This window comes from Saccopteryx leptura, chromosome 6 (assembly GCF_036850995.1).
Source record: "Saccopteryx leptura isolate mSacLep1 chromosome 6, mSacLep1_pri_phased_curated, whole genome shotgun sequence".
NCBI lineage: Eukaryota > Metazoa > Chordata > Mammalia > Chiroptera > Emballonuridae > Saccopteryx > Saccopteryx leptura.
The window spans coordinates 124,131,255-124,155,739 of record NC_089508.1 but is presented as its reverse complement, the minus strand read 5'-3'; the positions used below and the strand labels follow the sequence as shown (position 1 = coordinate 124,155,739).

Genomic DNA, 24,485 nt, shown 5'->3' with positions numbered 1-24,485 from the left:
AATCCCTTTTATTCCGAAATTATTTGAATGCTATGTTTAGGACACATCTTAAGAAACAATAAAGATAGGACAATAGTTTTAAAACTTTAGTGAACTAAAGTCAGCATCGCTTGCAGGGCTAGTTAAAAGACAAAGCTTTGAATCACAGATTCTGATTCAGGTCTGGAGAATCTGCATTTTAACCAGTTCCCAGGTGAGGCTGCTGCTGCTGGTCTGGGGGCCACACTGGTACCAGGTCCTGACCTCCAGCACGCACGGTCTCGGGTATTTTATGCCAAAGAGAGCCCAGACATCTTGGCAGGTCAGCAGGGGGGACACGCAAGCACTGAAGCTCCCCGTTGAACGGCTGTCACCCCGAGTCATCCACAAACTGAGAAGTCAGATGCGTGCGCCCCTCCCCCGGCGCCCGCGGGAGGAGAGGGCTGGAGAGCGAGCCCAGGCTCCTCCTCTCGGGTGCAGAGCCCGGAGCGGAGGGTGCGCGCTGGGAGACGCGGAGATCCGGGGCTCGTTTCGGGAGGGGCCTCTGCGGGAGGAGAGCACAGGAGGCCGCTCTCATCCTCTATGGCCCCGCCCGCCCTGGCTCTCCGCTAGCATCCGGGGCGGGGCGCCGCGACCCCCATCCTCCCCGCCTGTCTGGGCCCCCGTGGTCACAGACGCTACCTCCCGTTGGTTCGGCCTTGCGGCGCGGGGACCCAGCGGCGCCGCAGTCCCGACCGGCCCGCGAGCCATGGCCCAGACCGGCGAAGAGGCTCTGCCCGGGCCCGAGCCCGCGGTGCAGATCCGCGTCGCCATCCAGGAGGCCGAGGACGCCGAGGAGCCGGAGGACGAGGAGGAGGTCGCGGAGGCGCGGGGCGCGGGGGACCCGGCTCGGTATCTCAGCCCAGGCTGGGGCAGCGCCAGCGAGGAGGAGCCGAGCCGCGGGCACAGGTAGGCGCGGCGGCGTGCCCCGGCCGAGCGGGAGCTGCCCACTCTGGGTCCCCGTGCACCGGAATTCGGGGACTACGACTCAGCGGGCGGTGAGCGTTGAATCAGCCCTGCCCCCGGGTTGCTTCTCTGGGCCATCACATGATGTCAGAACTGGCTTGCGGAGGTCGTTGGTGCCCTGGTCCCCGACTTTGTAACCCGACCAAGGCTGCCTCCTGGGGCTGGCGGCGGGGAGCTGAGGAGCCTGTCCGTGGGCATGTTCTGGGACCCAGGAGGAAGTCCTTCCTGGGCCATCCTTGCCCTGTCCTCACCAGGAGGAGTCTCTCTTTCCCTGAACTCACCCAAAGACCCTCGAAAAAGCGCACCCCAACCCGGTCTTCGCCTTAGAAGCAGCCCCCCACCCCCAGCATTCCCCAGTGGTTTCAGCAGCCTTCGTTGCCCTGTCTGCTTTTCAGTCTAAATGGCTTCCCTCAGTCTCTGGGTGGGGGCAGGTCAGGCTCAGCTAACACTTGCTGCTGGGATCCCAGGAGGGGTGATTTCATGGTGTAGAGAGCTCTCCTTGTCCTGATTTGGGATCAGTTCAGGGCCTGCTGCTGGCATCCTCCCTTGTGGGGGATTCCCGTGTCCATACAGCCTTCCCCACCTGACTTCTGTGCTTGCATCATCCTATTGCTGCGTTGGGGTTGGGTTCCTGGGTGATGGTGAGTCTGGAACTGATAGGGCACAAGGAACCACCTGTCTAACCTTGCCTCTGAGCCCTGAGCTTTGTCATCAGCTGGAGATCTTAATCTTGTGTCCAACTAATGCCCAGGCCTTTCAGGGCTGTGATTTTTTTTTACTGATGTTGAAAGGACATACCGTATGGAGTGCCCAACAGAAATGAGAACGGGGCAATGGCAGGATTCGCAAATTCTGGGAAATGCCATAGGCACTGACCAAAAGCCCTCTTCTGGGACTCTGCACGTGCATTTAACTGTCAGGGCTCTGTAGGAGTATCTTGTGGCAGGCACACATCTCCTTCATTGAGAGACTAGTCAACTCAAGGGCATAAGAAGACTGGGGCCAAAGCTATTCACTATCACTGACTGACCCTTTCCCAGGGGAAAAAGGTCTGGATTTAGGGACCCACAGAGTCAAGGTAATTCCGTGGAGACAGCTATTCAGGGAGAAATGTCCAGCCCACCAATTTAGAGCAGGAAAGCTGGGCCACGGCAGATGACACAGTAGACGGATCAGCACTTCACTTTATGTACAGTCTGATGCATTCATTCAGCCCTGCTGAGTGTTGAGCATATACCAGTGACTCCACAGTCGTCACTGGCATCTCAGTCTTAAGGTGACAGCAGCCACCTCATCAAGTCACGTACAATAGCCCTGAATGGTTTACCCTTCTGACTCTTCGCCTGTGACTGTCCACTATTCTGGGACTAAGTTTTGAAATAGGACCTTTAGCTGAGATTAAAGCCCTTCTTAATTCTTGGGCCTGGAAAGAGCCCCTATGGGATCCGGGGGAACCTGATCCTCAGTTCTGGTAGGCCTCTGTGTTCACACTCCACATGCTCCTTGCAGAGCCACCATTTCTCCCAGCTCCAGTGGCTTGAGTCCCATGGAGCATTCAGTCAGAAGCATTTCCTGCTGCTCACTGGCATAGAATTGACCCCAGAAAATCCCTGGGGCTCTTCAGGGTGGTGGATTCAACAGAGCCCAGCAGGCAGACATCCAGAATGCGAGAAAGAAGCCAAGAGCAGGAAGCAGGCTGTCCCTTATTTGGGCCCAGCTGGGTGCAGGAGCATCACCACCCTCAAAGAACCCTTCTGGGCTCCCAGAGCCTGCTGGTCAGCCCATGTTCCCATGTCTGCTCACTGAGATGTTGCACCCCACATCAGCCCCCTGCTTCCATTCCTGCCTGTCCTGAAGAACTGTTCATGCTCCCACAGGACTGATACTCTCCGGGTCCCTGAACACGGGATGCAATTTGTATCTACATGGCTTTGTAGTCACACCTTTAGGTCCCTCTGATTGATTTCTAGTCAGCCTGAAAAATTCACTGCTGCTTCCCCTTCTATCCCCAACTGGACTTGCTTCCTCTCCTCCGCGGTGCTGTAGCCCTCTGTCCATTCTGTGCCTCGCACTTACCCACAGTTATAATTCTAGAGTCCTGGCTCCCTGACCAGAAATATGAACTCTGTGAATTCAGGGACCATGCCCGCCCTGATCTCATTGTATCCTCAGTGCCTGGCATTGAGCGAGTGCTTTCTAAATATCTGTTGAATGAATGCATGTCTCTGTCATCACACTCACTCCATGGACTTGAAATATTTGTTTCTCCTCCAATAGACAATGAGATCCTTGAAGGCAGTGGTCTTGCCTGAGTCCCCTCTAACTCTCCAGTCTCTGGCCCATACCTGGCTTGTATCTGGGGGACAAGGGATCAATGGAAATAAGGAAAAAATCTTGGTAACCTCTAAATGTTCATTTGTATCCTCACCCATTGTTCACTAAAAAGATGTCTTTCCTTTCACTGTCACCTTTTAACATAAAAGTGTCAAGCATAAAAATGTGAAAGAATAGTTGTAAGCATTTTGCCAGATTTATATGTGGGCATATAACATGTATGGTTTTCCCCGAAGCATTTGAAAATATCTGGTACATAAGACTTCTACCCTACGTACTTCACTTTGTAGCTCCCAACAATGACATTACCTGTAAAACCATGATACTATAATTGCAATTAAGAAAATTAACAATTATTTCATATAATCCCTAAAATCATCTAATAGTCAAGTTCCATATTCAAGATCTCCCCAATTGGCCCATGTTGTGTTTTACAGCTGTTTACTTTTCCCTTTAAACCAGAATCCAATTTAGGTCCAAGGCATTTGCCTGTTATGTCTCTTTAGAATCTTTTAATATAGAACATTACCACTTTATTTTTTTTTAATGCTCCTCTGTGTTGGAACTAAGAGGCCAAATGTCTTGTTGAAGGTTTCCCAGTTTGAATCGGTTGGTTACATTCTCTTCATCTAGTTTAACTTGCTCCTTTGTGTCATGTGTTTCCTGGAAACTGAAAGTTGGGGCAAAAGGCTTGATGAGCTTCAGGCTTCACATTTTGGCAAGAACACTCCATGGGCAGTGCCATGGACTTTTCATGGTATCCACCGTTGGTGAGGCTAAATTTGACCTCTGGGTGAAGGTAGTCTTCTCCATTGCAGCTAACAGTCATGGGTGGGCTTCTTGCACACATTATTCAACTGACAGCTTTCCCCTTATGGTTTTAGCATCCATTGATGATCCTTGCTTGAGTTGGTCTATTGGGGGTAACAAATTGGTACTTTTCTAATTTTATCAAGTGTGGTACATGTATGAGCTAGCATTCTGCTGTAAAAGAGAGTTTAGCTTTATCACCTGGGATGGAACAAGAGTTCCTCTAAGGTGGCAAGCAGAAATGCTTAATTATTTCCCCTTCCTTAGAGTACTTCCTTGCTTTCTGATACTGGATATGCTAGGCTTAATTTGTATGTCTTCTGCTCTAGTCATGGGACCCAGCCATTTCCATGGGAATTCCTGGCTTTTCAAATACTAGTGGAAACATATTTAGAAACCAAGACTTGGAATTAAGAGTGCTAATTTCTACTGAGGCATCATTGCTTTTAGGTCTTTTCAATGGTCAGAGCTAGGAAATGTGGTTTTTTAAAAAAAAAATTATGTTGCTAATTCTAATTCACATTTAATATTACAAGGTTTAGCTTTATTTCTTTTATTTTTTGTACTGCAAGTCTTGATCTCTAATAACAGTAACCTACTTACTTATTTACTTTAACTTACAATGTATAAAATGATTTAAAATTATACTACTGCCTGACCAGGCAGTGTCTCAGTGGATAGAGCATCGGACTGGGATGCCGAGGACCCAGGTTCGAGACCCTGAGGTCGCCAGCTTGAGCGTGGGCTCATCTGGCTTGAGCAAAAAGCTTACCAGCTTGGACCCAAGGTTGCTGGCTCGAGCAAGGGGTTACTTGGTCTGCTGAAGGCCCACGGTCAAGGCACATATGAGAAAGCAATCAATGAACAACCAAGGTGTCAAAACGAAAAACTGATGATTGATGCTTCTCATCTGTCTCCGTTCCTATCTGTCTGTCCCTATCTATCCCTCTCTCTGACTCTATCTCTGTCCCTGTATAAAAAAAAAAGATTATAATACTAAATATGAGTATAATAAACAAACCACTGAGCACACCTGCTTTTTATTTAGCAAATGGGAACATGTAGATTTCTTTCCCTCCATGACATTTAGGGATGTTGCTCAAGCTGATGTTTCCCTGTTCTGGATGACGATAATGAAAGCCTCCATTTATCAATGCCAGTTTGTGCAAGACATGGAACTAAGTATGTACTCTCTATATCTTATCTCTGCCCACATCACAAACCGTTACTTAGATCTGTAGAGAATCCACAAGTTGTACTCTTTTTCCAGGCACTAAGAAACACGTCAGAACATCATGTCAGAAGATAGGCATGGCCCTGGCCGGTTGGCTCAGCGATAGAGCGTTGGCCCAGCGTGTGGAATTCCCAGGTTTGAATCCCAGTCAGGGCAACAGGAGAAGTGCCTATCTGCTTCTCTATCCTTCCCCCTCTCCTTCCTCTCTAATTCTCTCTTCCCCTCCCACCATGGCCTCCGCCTCAGGCACTAGAATGGCTCCGGTTAGCAATGCCCCAGATGGGCAGAACATTGCTCCCTGGTGGGCATGCTGGGTGGATCTGGGTCGGGCGCATGCACGAGTCTGTCTGACTGCCTCCCTGCTTCTAACTTCAAAAAAATACAAAAAAAGAAAAAAAAAAAGAAGACAGGTCATGATCTCTAAATCAATATAAAAGAACCCATGGCCACACAAACAGTAGCATCCTGTCAGTAGCAACCAAAATAGAGTTGTTCCCAAGGTGCCTTTTCCAAAGTTTGGAAACATACTTGTATATTTTCAATCTATATCTATGAAAGAACCTTTATCTTTTGATTCTGCTCTCATGGTTTTACACTGCATTATCAATTTGGTTGCGTTTTTGAACCTTTTCAGGTTCCTTATCTTTTTCTGGAGGCAAAGCAAAAGAAAATTCACACTGATGGGACTGGAACCTGGTGTTTTTTCTAAATGGTGTTTTCTCAGTATCCTTCGTGTTGGCACCCAGCATTTTCCTGGGCTTGGTGGCCAAAGCGCCATGTTAGACCATCTGCAAGGACAGATGACTCCAAGAATCTTCCCTGTATTGGAAGGCACCGTGAGGGGCTCATTACTCCACCACACTAGTTTGGATATTTGCCTTCTGTAAGGTGTGTGTCATTTGATTAGCCACTCAATTAACATATCCAAATTAGCTTGAGATTTTTATGAGAAAAGCCCTGGATATTTTATGCTGCACTTATTTCTCCAGATTATTTATAAATATGATAAATATTTCAACACTAGTCTGTGGAGCCCAGTCATCTGTTTTGAAATGTGCCCCCTTATTTCCACCCTGTTTCCATTGCTAGCAGGTTTACAGTTGCAACAAAAGAATTTATTGCCACTTCCGATGTACAATGCTTTATTTCAAATGAAAGAGTAATATAAATGTAAAACTTTTTCAAAGTCCTCTTGAAAGGCCACTAACAAGATAGTCATCAGTAACCACCATACATTCTGTCTCAAAGAAGCCTGCTGCCTATGACTTGCCCTTACAGAAATGATTCACTTTCCATTGGTGGTACATTTTTTTTTTTTTTAAGAGAGAGAGAGAGGAGAGAGAGCGAGATAGGAGGGGAGAGAGATGAGAAGCATCAACTTGTAGTTGGGCACTTTAGTTGTTCATTGATTGCTTCTCATATGTGCCTTGACCGAGGGTCCCAAGCTGAGCCAGTGACCCCTTGCTCAAGTGAGTGACCTTGGGCTTCAAGCCAGTGATCTAGTGCTCAAGCTGGTGAGCGTGTGCTCAAGCTGGTGACCTCGGGGTTTCAAACGTGGGACCTCAGTGTCCCCAGGTCAATGCCCTGTCCAGTGCATCACCACCAATCAGGCCCATTGGTTGGCACTGTTTAAATTCCTACTGTGTGCAAGGCTCAGGCTTGATGCTAGAGTGAGAAAACCAACATGAATTCTATTCTGCTGGCACGAAAACAATGAACACAAGTAGTTCTGACACAAGTATAGACTAGTGTTAGTTGAAAGTTGAAATGATTACCTCTTCCTGGGAGAATTGCATTTGAGATGGACCTTGATGTGTAGCTAGGATTTAGACTTGAGAGACGGGGCAAAGAATTTGAGGAGGTGGGAACAGCATGTTCAAAGGCATAGAGTCCAGAAACATTGTGATCTCCACTGGGAACTATAAATCTTTTACTTGCTTGGACCAAAGGATCTGAAAGGGAATAGATAGAAATAAGTTTGGACATTGGTTACAGCCAGATTATAAATGAATCTGAATGAAGAGCTAAGGACTCTGGGTTTTATTTAATATGAAAGAGAAAACGTTGCTGTTGCTGTTGTTAACATCGTCATTAGAGCAGTGACATAGCTATTCTTCAACACATGTAATAAGGCCCAGAGTAGGAGAGGCTTAAGCCAGAATATACCGGAGTGGGGCAGGGGCCAGGGGAGGCAGCAGGAGGTGGGGAGACGGAGCCCCAGAGAGGCTCTGGTTGGGAACTGTGTGAAGAATGCAAGAGTGAACAGGGATGCTGTATCTGAGAGGTCTTTCTTTAGCATAAACAATTGCCCAGTCTCTCTGCCTGACAAGAGTAGCAGACAGTATACTGTTTACTTCCAAGAGGGAAAAGAAGAAATGAGATTAGTTTCTAAAGAAAGTAAATGACTAACCGGTGATCTAGGGCTGCTAAGGCAGAGCCAGGATCTGCCGTGTAATGTCTTCTCCACATAAAGCCCCTCCATGATGCTTCACTTTTCCCCGAAGTGACGCAGGCAGGTGGCATGCCCCACCCATGCAGAGAGAGCCACCTGAGAAGACCTGTAGGAGGATACAGCTGTAGAGGCAACCCACGTGAACCACCAAGAAAAAGCAGTCCAGACCTTCGTTCTTCAGAAGGCATAGCTAATCTCCAAGGCTTTTTCCCAAGGAAGCCCTTTAACTTTCAGCTATCACTTGTCTATTCTTGTATCAAAACTACTTGTATAGTTAGTTCATCTTTAATCTGCCCTGAATGCTAAGTGTCAGCAGAGTAGGATACATTGGTTGCTGTCACTCTAGCAGCAACCCCAAGCCTTGCACACAGTAGGAATTTTAAAAGTACTACCAGTCCTGGCTGGATAGCTTGGTTAGAGCATCTCTCCAAAGCACAGAAGTTACCAGTTCGATCCCCCGTCAGGGCATATACAGGAACAGACCAATGTTCCTGTTGCTCTCTCTTTCTCTCCCCCTTCCTCTCTCTCTAAAAATCAATAAATAAAATTTTTAAAAATTATAAAAATAATAAAAAGTACCACCAATGTACCTCACTCCCCACTCCTCGTGTGGGCTATGTACAGTGACTACCTTCCAAAGCGTACAGTATGGGAAGGGGGAAAGAGGAGTCACTTTACAGTGAAGACGAACTATCTCAGCGAGGTGGTGGGGTCAACATCCACAGTGATCAGCCATGTGGATAGTACGTACCCTTGATATGATGTGATGGGAATGGATATTTACTTCTGTGGTCCTCCCCAAAACCCACATCCCCATCTAATCATGATAAAAATATCAGACAAATTACAGAGAGAGACATGCTACAGTACACCTGAACAGCACTCTTCAACACTGTTCAGTCGTCAAAAATGAGAGAAATCTGAAACTGTCGGAGCTTAGTGGATCAGGGGAAGATGTGATGACTAAATGTAGTGTGGCATCCTGAATGGAGTCCTGCAACAGAAAAGGACAGTAGGTGAAAACTAGAACATCTAAATAAAATGTGGACTTTAGCTAATAATAATGTATCAATATTCATTAAATGTATCATACTAGAGTAAGAAACATCATTTTAAGTTCATTATTTAAAAACAATTAGAAAAAAACAAAAATAATATTAAAAATTTTAAATTGGAAGAAGAGGCTTTGGGAGCGGATGCAACCCCAAATCCTCATCTTATATAATAGAACTTGAATAGAGGATGTCTGTAATTGATGAGTGAGAGATAGAGTTAAGAGCATATTTATCTGAACTATAAGGAAACTGTCATAAGAACTAAATGATTGAAGAAAGAGAGAGAGAAAGAGGCTGACTCTAGGGAGAAGTGGAGCAGGAAATTATTGATTTCTGTATAAATTTTCTACTATGCTCTTCTATTTTTACTATGCCTGTATATTCCCTTAATTTTTTAGATTCCTTTTTAATGAGCTATTCATACTTTTCAAGGGGGTGGTAATGAGGACAGCTGCAGAATGAAATCCACACAAAGAGAAGGTTAAAAGACACATTTTCGGTTTTGAGCCAAGTGCAGAGAAGAGTGAATCCGCAAAGTAGTTAGTGGGGCGGTTTGGGAGGGAAGATACATGGTTTTTACATGCTGTTGTAAATGGCAAAGAGTTGCCATTATCCATATTTAAAGGATATAAACTTTTTTAGTGCTCGTAAGAGATACAAGGCCTTTTGTGCTCAAAGGTGGTTGCATGAACCATGAAACGGTGCAGCATGCATAAAACAGGCTCTCCTGCTCTGTCAGGGTTCCCGTCTGGAGATACGCAGTTGCCGCTGAGAGCAGCCCTACGGAGGGAGGACTCCCCTGTTTGCAAGAAGCTTTCTTCTGCCCTTGCACAGGGGTTTTATACACATACCTCCCCAGCACCCCCGCCTGCTCAGAATCTCTGACTACCTGCCTGTTGGTTCACTGGGTACAAATAATTGATGCAGACTTAACCCCCAGTATGGAGTAGGGATTGTTTACTGCGGGACCATTAAAGGAAGTTGAGCTTCCCAGATAGAATGTCTCTGGATAAGCCCAGGTGTCAGTCCTCCATGAGGTCCAGTTCTGCAGAACATACTGGACTTGAAGCAGTATCAGGCTATCTAAGCAGAAGTGTCAGGCAGGCAGTTAGGACCTGAGGACTGCAGCTCAGGATTGAGAGAAGGACAGAGGCACAGCAGGAGAGGCAGGTTCAAATCGGATGAACCAACCAGGGGCAGAGGTGCAGAGGCTGTCAGGGCATAGAGAGTCAAGGAGAGGCCCTACGGGAACACCTACATTCAGAACTGAGAAGAGAAAGGGGACATTGAAAAGGCAGTTACATGGACGAGAAGAATAAGAAAAGAGGAAGTCAGATAAGCCCAGGGGCAGAGAATCAAGAAGAAGGTGGTTGGTAGTGCCCACTGTCCTGCAGGAGGACCAGCATGAAGAAGAGGCAGCTGGACATGGCACCTGGGATCTTTGGTGGGTGTCCAGAAACAGACCAAGCTGGGGTGGGGGGCACAAGGAGGTCTGGTCAAGTCTGGTTGGATGAACTTCATTTCTCAGTCAAGCCCCACCATGAATCATGGCCAAGGAGTGAGAACAGGAGGCTCTAGAATGGGCACCTGGAGAAACTGAAAAATTAAATTACCTTTCTTCCCTTATGAGTCCAGTGTTTATAATAGCACCAACTGCTCTAGTTTGGGAGCAGGACTTACTGGTGTGTGGGTCCTTCCAATGGTCTGGTCACCTCTGATATACTAACCACCTATAGTAAATTAGACCATTTTGATAATACCCCTGAGTCCACCCAAAATTCCTCACTGGTCATTGTCACACGCCTCACCTAATCCCCTCCTTCTGTTGTCATCCTTGTCAGCTGGGCTTAGAACTTCCTATGCATTTGGAGTTACTTTACCTGGTATATTCAACCTACATGTTTGAACTGCTAGGCTTTACGGTTCCTCCAATAAAGTGGGAATGTGTCCTGTTTGTCTTGCTCCTCCTTTTTCATTCCATTGACTGTCCCACCGCCATTTTCCTTCAGCATGTGTGGAAGACCTCTTTTTTCAATGCAGTGTTACTTTCCCAGATTTGGCTGCAAGTAACACACAACCCAACTAAAAAGGGAATTAAGCAAGTAGGATATTATCATTCTCACGTACTTCAAAATCTTCAGGCTTTGGTTCAGCAACTCAATAACATCACTAAGTCAGGTCATGCTGATTCTTTTGGACTTTTCCTTATGGCGAGTAAAATAGCTTCTAAAGCTCCAGACATCATGTCCACACTTAAAACAGATGAAAGAGGAGGGGCAGGGCCAAAAACATTTCACTTGTGTGTTATTGGCTATAACATGACAAATGGCTAGTACTGTACCTGTAAGAGAAGCCGAAAAAAAGTGTATATAGAGGAACACACACACACACACACACACACACACACACACACACACACACACACACACTGTCTATAGTACAGTGTGTGGAAGCCAGCGGGGAAGAGATTGCTATTAGATATTAGGTGAGTCAGACTATGTCAACCACAGCTACCTTTTATGGACCTTCTAAAATATTCACCTTATCTAATGTTTAAGTTGCATTTGACCTGTTAAACCTGTGGGTGGTTGTTGTGCAGATAAAATATGTATTATGCTCAACTTCGTTAAAGTGGCGCTGCCCACGTGGAGGCCGTTGCGCAGGTGATATTAATGTGTGTCTCTGGGCAGGCAGAATCCTTGTAGCCTGGGGCTTGGTTTTGGGATTAAGCCTTTCCCACCCGTTTTGATGTGGGGTGGTACAATCCAATCATGCCTCAGAGAAGTGACTTTGTATTAGAGACTTCCCTATTTTGTATATTGGATTAGAGGTTTGGAATCTACACTATAAAATGGGGGCAGAACGAGAGCTTGCGCTCTTGGTTCCTGAGATTAGCATGAGAGAGCAGAGAGAGTAGAGCCAGCAGTGGAAGGAGGCACGTGGAGGAGGCCAGGAGAAGCAGTCAAGATGGCGGAGTGCTGAGTGAGAGGCCAGTTTGTGTAGAGTTTGTATCTGGGATAAGGAAGGAGATGGGGAACTGAGGAGAATAAGGCTGGTGAGCTAGAAACCTTTGATTCTAGGAAACTCGGATAAGTCAGTAGCTTTGTGAGCACTGAATGTGAGTGGGTTTTGGAGCCCACTGTGTGTTTTTACTTGCCCGCCGGGTGCAAGCTAGGATTAAAGACTATGGCCCACCAGTTTGTGGCTCCGTTGCTTCTTTACCGACTGTCCGAATCCAATGCGAACCTGCATGGACTGGGCTGCTGTGATAGTGGCCCTGGCCCCGGCCACTGGCTTTACAGTGGTCTTAATACATTTCCTTGTTTATCATTCCATTTTAAAAAGACTTTTTGTTAAAAAAAAAAAAAAGAAGAAAGGGGTATTTTAAAAGTTAGTTTCCCAGACATTTTCCTTTTCTTCATATACATTTGCCTTGGAACATTAGGAAGGCATCTTTAAAACCATTTCCAGACTGTCTGCAGGCAAAAAACTGAAACTGAAAAATCAACCAGTGCCTATATTTTATGCTAATTTTAATTTCCAAATTTAAAAAATTGTGAGATGGATTTAGTGGGGGGGGCTTTCCCTCCTGACAGAATATTCCTTTTTTTTTTTTTTTTTTTGTATTTTTCTGAAGCTGGAAACGGGGAGAGACAGTCAGACAGACTCCTGCATGTGCCCAACCGGGATCCACCCGGCACGCCCCTGGGCGATGCTCTGCCCACCAGGGGGCAATGCTCTGCCCCTCCGGGGTGTCGCTCTGCCGAGACCAGAGCCACTCTAGTGCCTGGGGCAGAGGCCAAGGAGCCATCCCCAGCGCCCGCGCCATCTTTGCTCCAATGGAGCCTTGGCTGCGGGAGGGGAAGAGAGAGACAGAGAGGAAGGAGGGGGGAGGTGGAGAAGCAAATGGGCGCTTCTCCTATGTGCCCTGGCCGGGAATCGAACCCGGGTCCCCCGCACGCCAGGCCGACGTTCTACTGCTGAGCCAACCGGCCAGGGCCATTTTTATTCTCATTTCGACTCTTCCACAGTTGCTTTTTTTGGGTGGTTGAAAGCCAGTGACAACTTTGCTAAAGTCAAAGGATGTATATGGGTGTGTCTTTCCCGGCTTGATTCTGTCCCAGGAATAGCTTACAGTGCTTTTACTTTCCAGCAGGTCCCCCAAGGGAAATGCTGTTTGCTTCTTTGTAGAGGAAACGTAACATACATACAAATATGCATACTTTTTCGTGTTGAAGACCTCCTGTAAAAAAAAAACCTTTTGGTGGTAAAATGCACATAATAAAATGTATCATCTTAACTCTTTTTAAGTGGCATTAAACACTGGTATATTCACAGTGTTTTGCAATCATCACCACCTTCCATCTCCAGAACTTTTTTTTTTTCCCACCTGAAAGTCTGTATCCACTAAACACTAACTCCCCACTCACCCCTCCCAGACCCTGTTAACCACCACTCTACTTTGTGTCTGGATGAATTTGATTATTCTAGGGAGCGCATATAAATGGAATCATACAGTATGTGTCCCTTTGTGAATGGCTTATTTCACATAGCATATGTCCTCAAGATTCATCTGTGTTGTAGCATGTGTCAGGATTTTCTTTTTGAGGCTGAAATATATTTCCCTGTATGTGCGTAGGGCATCACGCTTACCCATTTATCCGCTGATGGGCTCTTGAATTGTTCCTACCTTTTGGCCATGGTGAACAATGCTGCTGTGAACTTGCCGAGCCTTTCTGGGAACCAGGCGAGTTCTCTCCACAGGGCGGGAGCACGCTGGTGCTTTAGGCGTACCGGGCATGTGCTCTTTGCTGAGGACATGTTAACGGAAACTTGGGGTCTGGGGTTCATGTTATTAGACATCAACTGCCACATAGGAAAGCTGATTATTACTATTTTTTCTTGGAAGTAATTTTTAACTAATCCTTTTTATCATATAAAATACATAGTATTTGTGTGATACATATTTTAATGTGGTAATAAATATACAAAAGAGAGCTCACCTTTGATAACATCTAATAATGATGTCACAAGTTTCCTAAATATTTATGGCTTTGAAGTTTTATACAGTCCCTTTGTGAAAGGTTAGCCTTCCTAAAGAAGCTTTGCCTGGAATTTCTTTGGCTTGTTCCCCTGTCCTGACATCCTCGGGGAGGGGAAGTCCATTCAGGTGGGGCTGCCCACGGGTGAAGGTTTTATTTAGCAGGCCGCGATGAATGGGATTGTTTCCAGATTCTGTGGCAAAGCCCCAGCAAAACCTGGACGGTATTGTGTGTACTGACTCTGGAGACACATAGTTTGAATCTTAGATCTCTCTTATGAATGAGCAACTGAGTGTCTCTGTCACTCACTGAGCTCTAAGGGGATGCCAGGAATTCTTCTGAACATTGTATGTCTTAATTCATTTCTTTTTTTTTCTTTTTTTAAGTGAGAGTAGGGGAGATAGAGAGACAGACTCCTGTATCCACCCTGACTGGGATCCACTGAGCTACCCCCCATCTGTGGCTTATGCTCTGCCCATCTGGGGCCATGCTGCAACCGAGCTATTTTTAGTGCCTGAGGTAGAGGCTCCACAGAGCCATATCAGCACCCATGGCTAACGTGCTTGAATCGACAGAGCCATGGCTGCAGGAGAGGAAGAGCGAGAAGGAGGAGGGAATAATCAGATGGGCGCCTCTTCCTGTGTGCCCTGACTGGGAATTGAACCCAGGACTTCCACATGCTGGGTTGACACTCTGCCAATGAGCCAACCAGTCAGGACCTTAATTCATTTCATCTTCACAGCAGTCGATCAGAAAAGTGACTGGCGTGACTGTCAACTTACAGATAGTGGAACTGAGGTGTGGCAGTGGAGTTCCTTGCCCAGGTTGACTCAATCAATAAATGGTGGTGTCAGGATTCAAACCCAGGCTGTCTAACTCTAGGACTGGGACTCTTAGTTACTCTGCTAAACTGTCTTCTGGGTGTCGGGATTTGCAGGGTGAAGGAGTAGAGGGAAGAATAAGAAGTATGCAAGAAGCGTGGGATGGCGAAGAGGCATGGAAAATGGAAATGCTAGTAGAGGGGTTTGTTATTTTAATGATCCTCCCTCCTGATTCAAAACAAAAGCAAAGATTTCCTAGTTCTTTGGAAGCAAAACCATTTCTCCTTATGGCCATGTGTGCACCTGGGGAGTCCAGGCCAGTTGTGAGCCACTGCAGTTTCCAAGGGCTGCAGCAATGGCACTGCTAACCAGAGGGCCTGGAACCACAGAAAGGTCTTGCCTCACCATCTGGAGGCCAGAAGTCTGAAAGTGGGTGCCAGCAGGGGCATGCCCCTCTCACGACATTGTTGTGCAGGGACCTGCTTCAGGCCTGTTATAACTTCGGGGGGTTCGCTGACCATCTTTGATGCACCCTGAGCTCTGCCTTGGTGGCCGCATGGTGCTCTCCTTGTGTGTGCTCGTCCACATTCCCCTTCTGAAGACACCAGTCATACTGGATGAGGGACCTTGCTACTCTAGTATGGCCTCATCTTCGGCTAACGACATCTGTAAGACTTTTACCAAATAAGGTCACGTTCTGAGGTGGGGATGTTGGGACATGACTGTGTGATTTCTGGGTGGAGAGAAATGACTCGGCCCCTAACACTGTGTCCCCCCCCGGTTCCAGTGGCGCCATGACGAGTGGGGGTGAGAATGAGCATGAGGACCTGACGCAGGAGTGGAAGCCCCCGGACAAGGAGCTGGTCAGGAAGCTGGTGGACCAGATTGAATTCTACTTTTCTGACGAGAACCTAGAGAAGGACGCCTTCCTGCTGAAGCACGTGCGGAGGAACAAGCTGGGGTACGTGAGCGTCAAGCTGCTCACCTCCTTCAAAAAGGTGAGGTTGCACTGTCCCAGCGCCTCTGGGATTGTGAGGCATTTGGGGTTATGGGTCTAAATACATTTTACCCTTTTGAAACCTAATGACTAGTGATTTCTTTTTTTTTTTTTTTTTTTTTTTTTTACTTCCTCTGTGGCCTGAAAAAGATACAAATGATCAAGAGAAGGGATTTAGGGTTGTTATTAGGACTACTTACTGTCCCACACTCTTAAAGGGTTCTGGGTGTCAGGACAGATCTCAGTGATGGTGATGGCCTCGTGAAATACTTCCCAGGCCAGAACTACATGGATTCAAGCTTTTTATGTGTCAGGTTGAATAACTAAAAGAAAGAAGGAGAGCTCAGAACTCTGAGCCTCGTCTGAGACATCAGCAGCTCAGCTGTGTAGTGCCACCATCCTTGTCTGGGACAGGAATGTGGGATTCATATCCCTGCTGTCTGGGCAGCAGGCTGCACCGCCCTGTGGGGTACACAGCCAGCAACGGGACTGGGTCTGCTTGCTCCTCGAAGAGGTGACAGACCCCTTTCCCCAGGAACTCTCTCTCTTGGGAGAAGTGTATTCACTGGAATGGAAAAGCGCCACCTGGTCTGTTGTATAATGTGATGCGTGATGAATGGGCCTGGCCCAGACAGCAGGGAGCACTCAGGAGAGCTTCTTTCCCAGGGCTCTTCCCAGCTCACTGCAGTGCTCCACCCTCTTCTGTCGCTCTTTCCTTTAGTCACTCATCAAACATATTCATCCTGTAGGCTGAGTACTGCGGTAGGCACAGGAGAAACAAAATGAATTTGGTGTTCCTCTGTGTTTGCAAAGCCCAGCGACGGAGAGAGGTCACTGAGGGATCACTGTGACCATGGACAGAACCACAAGGGAAAACAAAGCCCTGTTGAGAGCAAGTCGGTTAGTGCCACTATCCCTGCCTGGAGCATTGAGAAGTCTCCCTGGAAGTGATGACATTAAAGTTGTATCTTGGAGGATGAGTAGGAATTTTTAAGGTGCAGGACAAGGACATTTTATGTTGTAGAGGAAAAGCCTGCTCTTCCCCCTGGGTGTCCCCATTGTCACAGTGTTCCCACACGCAGACCTGATACCAGGTTTGAGGGAAGGGTTCCTGCACCAAGCATTTCTGTGACACCAGCTGAGTGTCGCACAGTTTACCTCAATTCTGACCCGCTCTACCTGGAGCCAGCCTCAGACCCCAGAGGTTTGGGCTCAGTCCCATGAGACTGCCCTCTCCTTCAGATGTCAATCACAAGCAATAGATTCCCAGGTACAGGTCAGAGGCTCCTGTGACCTCCTCCCCTTGGATTTGATTATTTGCTGGAAGAGCTCACAAAACTCGGGGAAACACCTACTTACATTTACCAGTTTATTGACAGATATTATAAAGACTGCAGGAGAACTCCAGATGAAAAGCTGCACAGGTCAGAGCAGGAAGGTCCTGAGTGCATAAGAGCTCCTGTCCTGGTGGAGTTGGGGTGTTCCCCCCTCCAGGCAGGCAGATGTGTTCACCCATCTGGAAGCTCCCCAAAGCCCTACTATTGGTATTTTTTGAGAGACTTCCACACATAGACATGATCAGTTATTAACTTCCATTTCCACTCTCTCTTCCCTCTCTGGAGGATGGGGGTGAGGGAGCTGAATGTTCCAAGCTTCTAATCACGGCTTAGTCATTCTGGTGACCAGCCCCCATCTGGGAGCCACAGGGAGCCCTCCCAGAGTCCCTTCATTAGAACAAAAGCTCCCACTGCTCTTACCCCTTAGGAGTTTACAAAGGTTCCAGGAACTCAGTGCCAGGAATGGGGACGAAGACCAAATATATGTATTTCTTATTATAAATTATTAATCATAGTATCACACCTGTGCAGAGAACAGTGCGCAAGCCCTCACCTGCTGACTGTTTGTGGGGGATCCCGGAACACAGCAGCCGGTGGAACTATCCTATACATTCCTTTTTTTCTCCCCAGGGACCCTAGGAGCTAGCCTGATTTTCTTTCCTTTTTAAGTTGCCACTTATGGATCTGTTCAGGAGGGTCTTCTCTGCTGGACACTGCTGCTGAGTGGATGTAGACTTCCCAGTGCCTCCAAAATGGGGGCTGAGACCCTCTTCCTTTTAAAGGGTTTCCTGCTGATCATAATAGGAAGCCTATATGACAAAGGCAACAAACACATAGGAAAATGACAGTTTCTGAAAATCTCATTAAAGTTCTTGTAGTAATTCCACAAACCCACAGCTCCCTGGCTGCCCTTCATAGCTGATGCCTGGACTCTCCTGCTAACAGCTCACAAACACAGGTCTAGGGCACTCAGACCAAGACTGCCTGGTAGACCCTGCTGCTGGCTCTGGAGGGGTGCTGGGTCCTTGCTCTCTCAGCAGGACAGGCCATCCGCCAGCTTCCTCAGCCCTCCTTGGTGTATGGGCACTGGCTCCCCACACACCATTTGCTCAGGCCTCAGAGTTGGGCAATCGATTCTTCTTCAATCCTGAGTGCTTCCTCCTCCCTGGCTGGCTTTGGAGAAGGCTCCCCGTGTTCTGCCCCAGAAGAACCACTGCCTGGTTCTCCCAGAACCTGGCTGTGACTTGCAGTCACCCTCGTCACCCTGTCTGGATCCCTGGTTGCGTCTGTTCACCTGAAGTCTAACCCTTTCCCTGGACCCTCTGCCTTTAGCCTGTGTCATGGTGATTGGCCCACTGAGTCTGTGTGTATAAGTGACTTACAGTTTCTACACCCCTACACCCCATCGTCTGGAGGCCGCAGTCTACAGTAGACAGCATCCCCTCTTCAGGAGCCTGCCGGATGGCTGATAGCTCTACCTGGGTCCTCCCCGTACTGCCCTGTGAGGCAGTGCTCCCTTCCTGAGTCCCAGGAAATGTCTGTTTGGGTCTCAAGGTTCCTCTGCAGAACAGCTCTGACCTGGTCTCAGAACTCGCAGTGACCTTGCTGTTTCTGGATCCGTCTTCCCAGCCCACCCACCTCCACTCTTTCTTTGGGATGACTCATTCTGCCTGGCATTCCCTGCACTGGAAATGGGCCTCTTAAAAATTACTGTTTTAGGGCCTGACCTGTGGTGGCGCAGTAGATAAAGCGTCAACCTGGAAACACTGAGGTTGCCGGTTCAAAACCCTGGCTTGCCTGGTCAAGGCACATATGGGAGTTGATGCTTCCTGCTCCTCCCCCTTCTCTCTCTCTCTCTCTCTCTCTCTCTCTCTCTCTCTCCCCCCCCCTCTCTAAAAAAAATAAAATAAATTACTGTTTTACAGAATAAATATAGCTTTCATGTACTGCTGCACTGATACGCACAATTTCCACTAAGTGAGGAGAGGACCTATTTCATTATTCCCCGTGAGGCCTGAGTTGTATTCAGTTCCAGTGGAAAGGGTCTACGTTATTTACAGGAGATATGGCAGTGAACTATGAAATATCTTTTGAACCCCCTTTGTAGCAAATGCATAAATGCCGAAATACAACTTTAGAGAGGCATTTGAATGTTAAAGTCCCCAAGTCCTATCAAAGTGATAGCATGTGATATTTGAAATAATGACAACACCTAACATTTACTGAGTACTCACGGTGAACTAGAGACTATGCTGAGTTATATATGCACATATTATTATATGTGTATATATATATATTATGTGTCTGGATCTAGCTACATATATATTTATTCATTTAATCTTCAGGCCGACTCTCTGAGGTAGGCATATGAACAGATGAAGAAGTCGAGGCACGGAGAGGTTGATAACTTTTAGGTCTCACTGCCAGGTGGTCGTAGACCTTGCGTTTGTGCTCAGCAGCCTCGGCCCAGAGCCTGCAGGTTCAACCTCTAACCTTGGGCAGAAGAGAGTATTTCCATCACCATGAAAAGTTCTGTGGGGCAGCGCTCCTCTACACCAGGCTGCCTCATTTGATATTGTATAAAGCGTATTTGTTTACTAGATTTCTGAGTGCCTGCCCCCACCAGGTATGACACTGTGTCAGGAAAGATTGATGGAGGTTGCAGAGGACACAAGGTGGACAAGGACATTAGGTGCCATTCCATATTTGCTTGTGTTCTTCAGGTGAAACACCTCACACGGGACTGGAGAACCACAGCGCATGCCTTGAAGTACTCAGAGACCCTCGAATTGAATGAGGACCACCGGAAGGTGAGGAGGACCACCCCTGTCCCGCTCTTCCCCAATGAGAACCTCCCCAGCAAGATGCTCCTGGTCTATGACCTCTATCTGTGCCCCAAGCTGTGGGCCCTGGGAACCCCCCAGAAGAACGGGAGGGTGCAGGAGAAGGTGATGGAACACCTGCTCAAGCTCTTTGGGACCTTTGGCGTCATCTCGTTAGTGCGGATCCTGAAACCCGGGAGGGAGATGCCCCCTGATATTCGGAGGATCAGCAGCCGGTACAGCCAGGTGGGGACCCAGGAGTGCGCCATTGTGGAGTTCGAGGAGGTGGAGGCGGCCATCAAAGCCCATGAGTTCATGACCATGGAGTCTCAGGGCAAGGAGAACATGAAAGCTGTCCTGATTGGTATGAAGCCGCCCAAAAAGAAACCTCCCAAGGACAAGAGCCAGGACGAGGAGCCCGCCACAAGCATCCACCCCAACAAATCGCTGAACAAGAGAGTGGAAGAGCTTCAGTACATGGGGGACGAGTCTTCTGCTAACAGTTCCTCTGATCCTGAGAGCAACCCCACGTCCCCTATGGCTAGCCGGCGTCACCTGGTCACCAGCAAGCTCAGCCCGTGTGGCCACCAGAATTTCTTTCTGAGCCCAAATGCTTCCCCGTGCTCAAGTCCATGGAGCAGCCCCTTGGCTCAACGCAAAGGTGTTTCCAGAAAATCCCCTCTGGCCGAGGAAGGCAGGCTGAACTCCTGTACTAGTCCCGAGGCCTTCCGCACGTGCATGGATTACTCCTCTGACAGCAGCGTCACCCCCTCCAGCAGCCCCTGGGTTCGGAGGCGCCGCCAAGCCGAGAGGGGGACGCAGGAGAGGAGCCCCAGAGCGAGTCCCCTGCTCTCTCGGAAGATGCAGACTGCAGACAGGTTACCTGTGGGGGTACTGAGGTTGCCCAGAGGCCCTGACGACACCAGAGGGTTTCATGGCGGACACGAGAGGGGCAGGGCCCATGTGTAGATAGGTAAATGCCTTCTATTTTTAAATACCCACTCCACTGAAAACCGCCTCCGTTTTCAAGGTTCTGACAAATACCTGGCACGACATAGAAATGAAATTAAGTCTCCCTTCAATGATTTTTGTACACTGTAAAACCTCTTAATTTATATATTTGTAATGTATGTAAATTGTCTGGTACGCCCCGGTTTAAGACCAGCTTCTAGCTCAGAGCAGCCCTTCCTCCCCCAGCGTGACCATTGCTGTGATGCTGCCTGGCGGGTTTGGCTGTCACAGCTCTTCAGAGAAGGCCTAGCAACAGGTCTCTTCTTCGGGGTGGGGTTCTTCTCTGGGGTGCAGGGCCGTCCTCATGTGGCCACACAGGGTGTCCTGAGAGCCCGGAGGACTTCTGCTGTGCAGTGGTAACTAGTTAAGTCTGTGGAGTGGTGTCTTCTAGGACCTGATGTACATTCTCCTGTCAGGTGAATACATAATAAAGTCACTCACCTGGGAGTGCGTCTCAGAATTCGTGGACTGTGTCTGGCGGGAGTCTGCCCTCTGACAAGGCTGTGCTCAGTATGTCATGAGGCCCTGAGGAGCCTAACAAAGACCCTCTTCTTCAGTGCACCCCAGGGAGAGCCCGGGGCTGCCTTGGGGCTCCTGGTAGCTAGAGAGGTCTGCAGAGTTTGTGCAGATGTTGGAGCACCATACCTGTCATCACAATGAATCAGAGAGCAGAAGACTGTGCCTCAGTTTCCTCAGTGTAAACCAAGGTCCTTAGATTATGTGGTCCCCTAACACTGACATCACCTGGGGCCTTGTTATAAATGCAGATTCTCAGGTCTTCTGAATCAAAAACTCTGGGACAGGGGCCTGGAATCTGGATTTAACAAGCCTGCCTGGTGATCCTGAGAACCAAGGTGTGAGACTGGAGGTAACTCTCCACATCCTACCCCTACTTCCTACTTCTGAGACCTAAAGTACAGCAGTGAGCCCATTGGCCTCATTCTGTTCCTGCAAAGTGCTTTGTGTTGATTCCATGTCTGAAGTGCAGTTCACCCTCCCTGACTGGTAGCTCCTTATCCTTGGGTTGATCTCCACTGTCACCGGAAGCTAACCTGGTGTTGCTTGAAGAGCACCAGCCCAGATTTCAGGGTCGGCTTCTCCGCTTGCTAATTGGGGGGAGGTGTTGGAGGCAAGTCCCATGTAGTGGAATTTGTTAATCATTATTAAACACTGATTAGATGCCAGGGACTATGCTAAGAGTTTTCCATGTGGCATCTCATTTAATTTTCCCAAGAACCACTCTAGGAAAGTTCAGCTATTATCTCTATTTGGCACCAGAAGACACAGAGACATTATGTAGGTAGGTGACTAGCCTGCCCAAAGTTGAACAGCCAGATTGGTAGAGCTGGCTTGAATGTAGCCATTTGGCGCTGGAGCCCACATTCATGACCACTGAACAGTACTTCAGTGTCTCTGACCCTCACCACCCAAATTAAAGGAGAAGAACTACAAAAGGGGCAGGTATTTATTCTTCACACCTATGTGCCAGGCGCTTTGCTAGAAACATCCTTTCAGTACCCCTCTCAGTGTCCCTATAGGTATCATTATGCCAGTTTTGCTCATGAAGCTGCTGAGGTCGGGTACTAGCACAAGCCATTGTGAAGATGGAAAAAGATAATGTGTTTTCAAGGATACAACTCTGTACAGAGTAGCAGGAGATTATTATCTGGTTAGTAAGGTAGTGTGTCCCTTGGAAGACCCAGATGACTTCCTGTTCACTGGTAAGTGCCTCCAGAACTTGCTCAGACCTGTCATTCCCCCCACGAACAGCTGTAAGTGCCCAAAAGGCAGGGCCATGGTCCCTCCCCAGACCTCACTCTGGGCCTCACCTCCCGACTCTGCCTCCAGTGGGCCCTCTGGGTTTCCCCAGCTCTCGGCCTGGTTACATTCAGACCTTCCTTTCCCTTATGCTCTGGCACACAAGCAGCTGCTCTAGTTTTACATTCAATCCTATAGACCATAATTTCTTTGAAAAACACTGTACACCAGTGGCCGAGGCCAGGCAGGTCCACACTGGATTCAGGCAGACAGTAGAGAAACGGCAGAGCCAGAAAGCATTGGGCCATTTCTCACAATGGCGGACAAGCACACAGGCAGGGGAAACTGCCTCATAGGCAAACTAAGAGCAAAAATAGCCCCTGACAGTGGTGGGCAGGCAAACCGCAATCCACCCTGAGCACAAGCACCCATAGCCTTACGTAGGCCATACACACGTGCCGCTGCCACGTGCTCACACACTAATCAGGCAAAGTGCTTGCAGCCAGTACGCCAGAGAGCAAGCCTAACGGCTATTTTCCCAAGAAACCCACATACCCTCACCTTTCTGTGCAAATACAGATGAGTGTGCCTTCTGCTTGGCATATTGCCCTTTATGGCTTTTTTTTTTTATTTTTTTTTATTTTTCTGAAGCTGGAAATGGGGAGGCAGTCAGACTCCCGCATGCACCCCACCGGGATCCACCCGGCACGCCCACCAGGGTGCGATGCTCTGCCCATCTGGGGCGTTGCTCTGTTGCAACCAGAGCCATTCCAGCGCCTGAGGCAGAGGCCATAGAGCCATTCTCAGCGCCCGGGCCAACTTTACTCCAATGGAGCCCTGGCTGCGGGAGGGGAAGAGAGAGACAGAGAGGAAGGAGAGGGGGAGGGGTGGAGAAGCAGATGGGCGCTTCTCCTGTGTGCCCTGGCTGGGAATCGAACCCGGGACTCCTGCATGCCAGGCCGATGCTCTACCACTGAGCCAACTGGCCAGGGCCCTTTATGGCTTTTTGAAGGAACCCTGAATTTGGGGGTCAGCTGGTCTGGGTTCTAGCTTTTCCTGTAAATAACTGCTTGACCTGGAACAAGTCATTTCTCTTTTTTGATTCAAAGTTTCCCCGTCCAGCCTGTGGATAGTAATGAGGCTCCTTTTAATAAGGCCGCGTACGTGCAAGCGCTGTGTGAGCTGAAGAAGACTTCGTGTGTGTCCCTCATTCCCCGGCGCTCTGATCGTCCCTGAGGGCAAACCCTCCTTCCAGTGCACTGCTGCTCACCCCCAGCTTCACACTAGAATCACCCAGAGAGCTCCTCAAAACTGCCCGTGTCGATCCTGAGATAGTCTGATTCAATTAGTCTGGGTGAACCTTGAGACTAAGTGGTTTCTAAAACTTCCTAGGAGTCTACTGGGCAGGCAGCCTGAGAAGCACTGACCTGTGAGAGTGAGGAGGGCACTCGGATAACTGAGTGGTCTTAGACACATCCACCCCACCCCTGAGGAGGGCACTCGGATAACTGAGTGGTCTTAGACACATCCACCCCACCCCTGAGGAGGGCACTCGGATAACTGAGTGGTCTTAGACACATCCACCCCACCCCTGAGGAGGGCACTCGGATAACTGAGTGGTCTTAGACACATCCACCCCACCCCTGAGGAGGGCACTCGGATAACTGAGTGGTCTTAGACACACCCACCCCACCCCTGAGGAGGGCACTCGGATAACTGAGTGGTCTTAGACACACCCACCCCACCCTTGCAGCCTGAGCTTGGCGTCTGGCAGGCTTTCCTGTGCCCACAGACCCCGAGCGCCTTGCTGATGACCAAGCTCTCTGCA

At 48.4% G+C, this 24,485-nt stretch overlaps 1 protein-coding gene across 1 annotated transcript; it reads left to right on the top strand.

Moving 5' to 3' along the window:
- Positions 1-239: 239 nt before the first annotated feature.
- On the top strand, positions 240-22,488 carry LARP6 (La ribonucleoprotein 6, translational regulator). The gene is made up of 3 exons (XM_066343310.1): positions 240-927; positions 15,520-15,730; positions 19,790-22,488. Exons 1-3 carry the CDS (start codon positions 272-274, stop codon positions 20,855-20,857), a joined length of 1,935 nt encoding a protein of 644 aa, XP_066199407.1. The 5' UTR covers positions 240-271; the 3' UTR covers positions 20,858-22,488.
- The last annotated feature ends 1,997 nt before the right edge of the window (positions 22,489-24,485 follow it).

Coding starts and splice junctions, on each gene's coding strand:
- LARP6 (XM_066343310.1), top strand. CDS start 272: ATGCCAAAGAGAGCCCAGACATCTTGGCAGGTCAGCAGGGGGGACACG. Junction 928..15,519: donor GAGCCGAGCCGCGGGCACAG/GTAGGCGCGGCG, acceptor CCCCGGTTCCAG/TGGCGCCATGACGAGTGGGG. Junction 15,731..19,789: donor TGCTCACCTCCTTCAAAAAG/GTGAGGTTGCAC, acceptor TGTGTTCTTCAG/GTGAAACACCTCACACGGGA.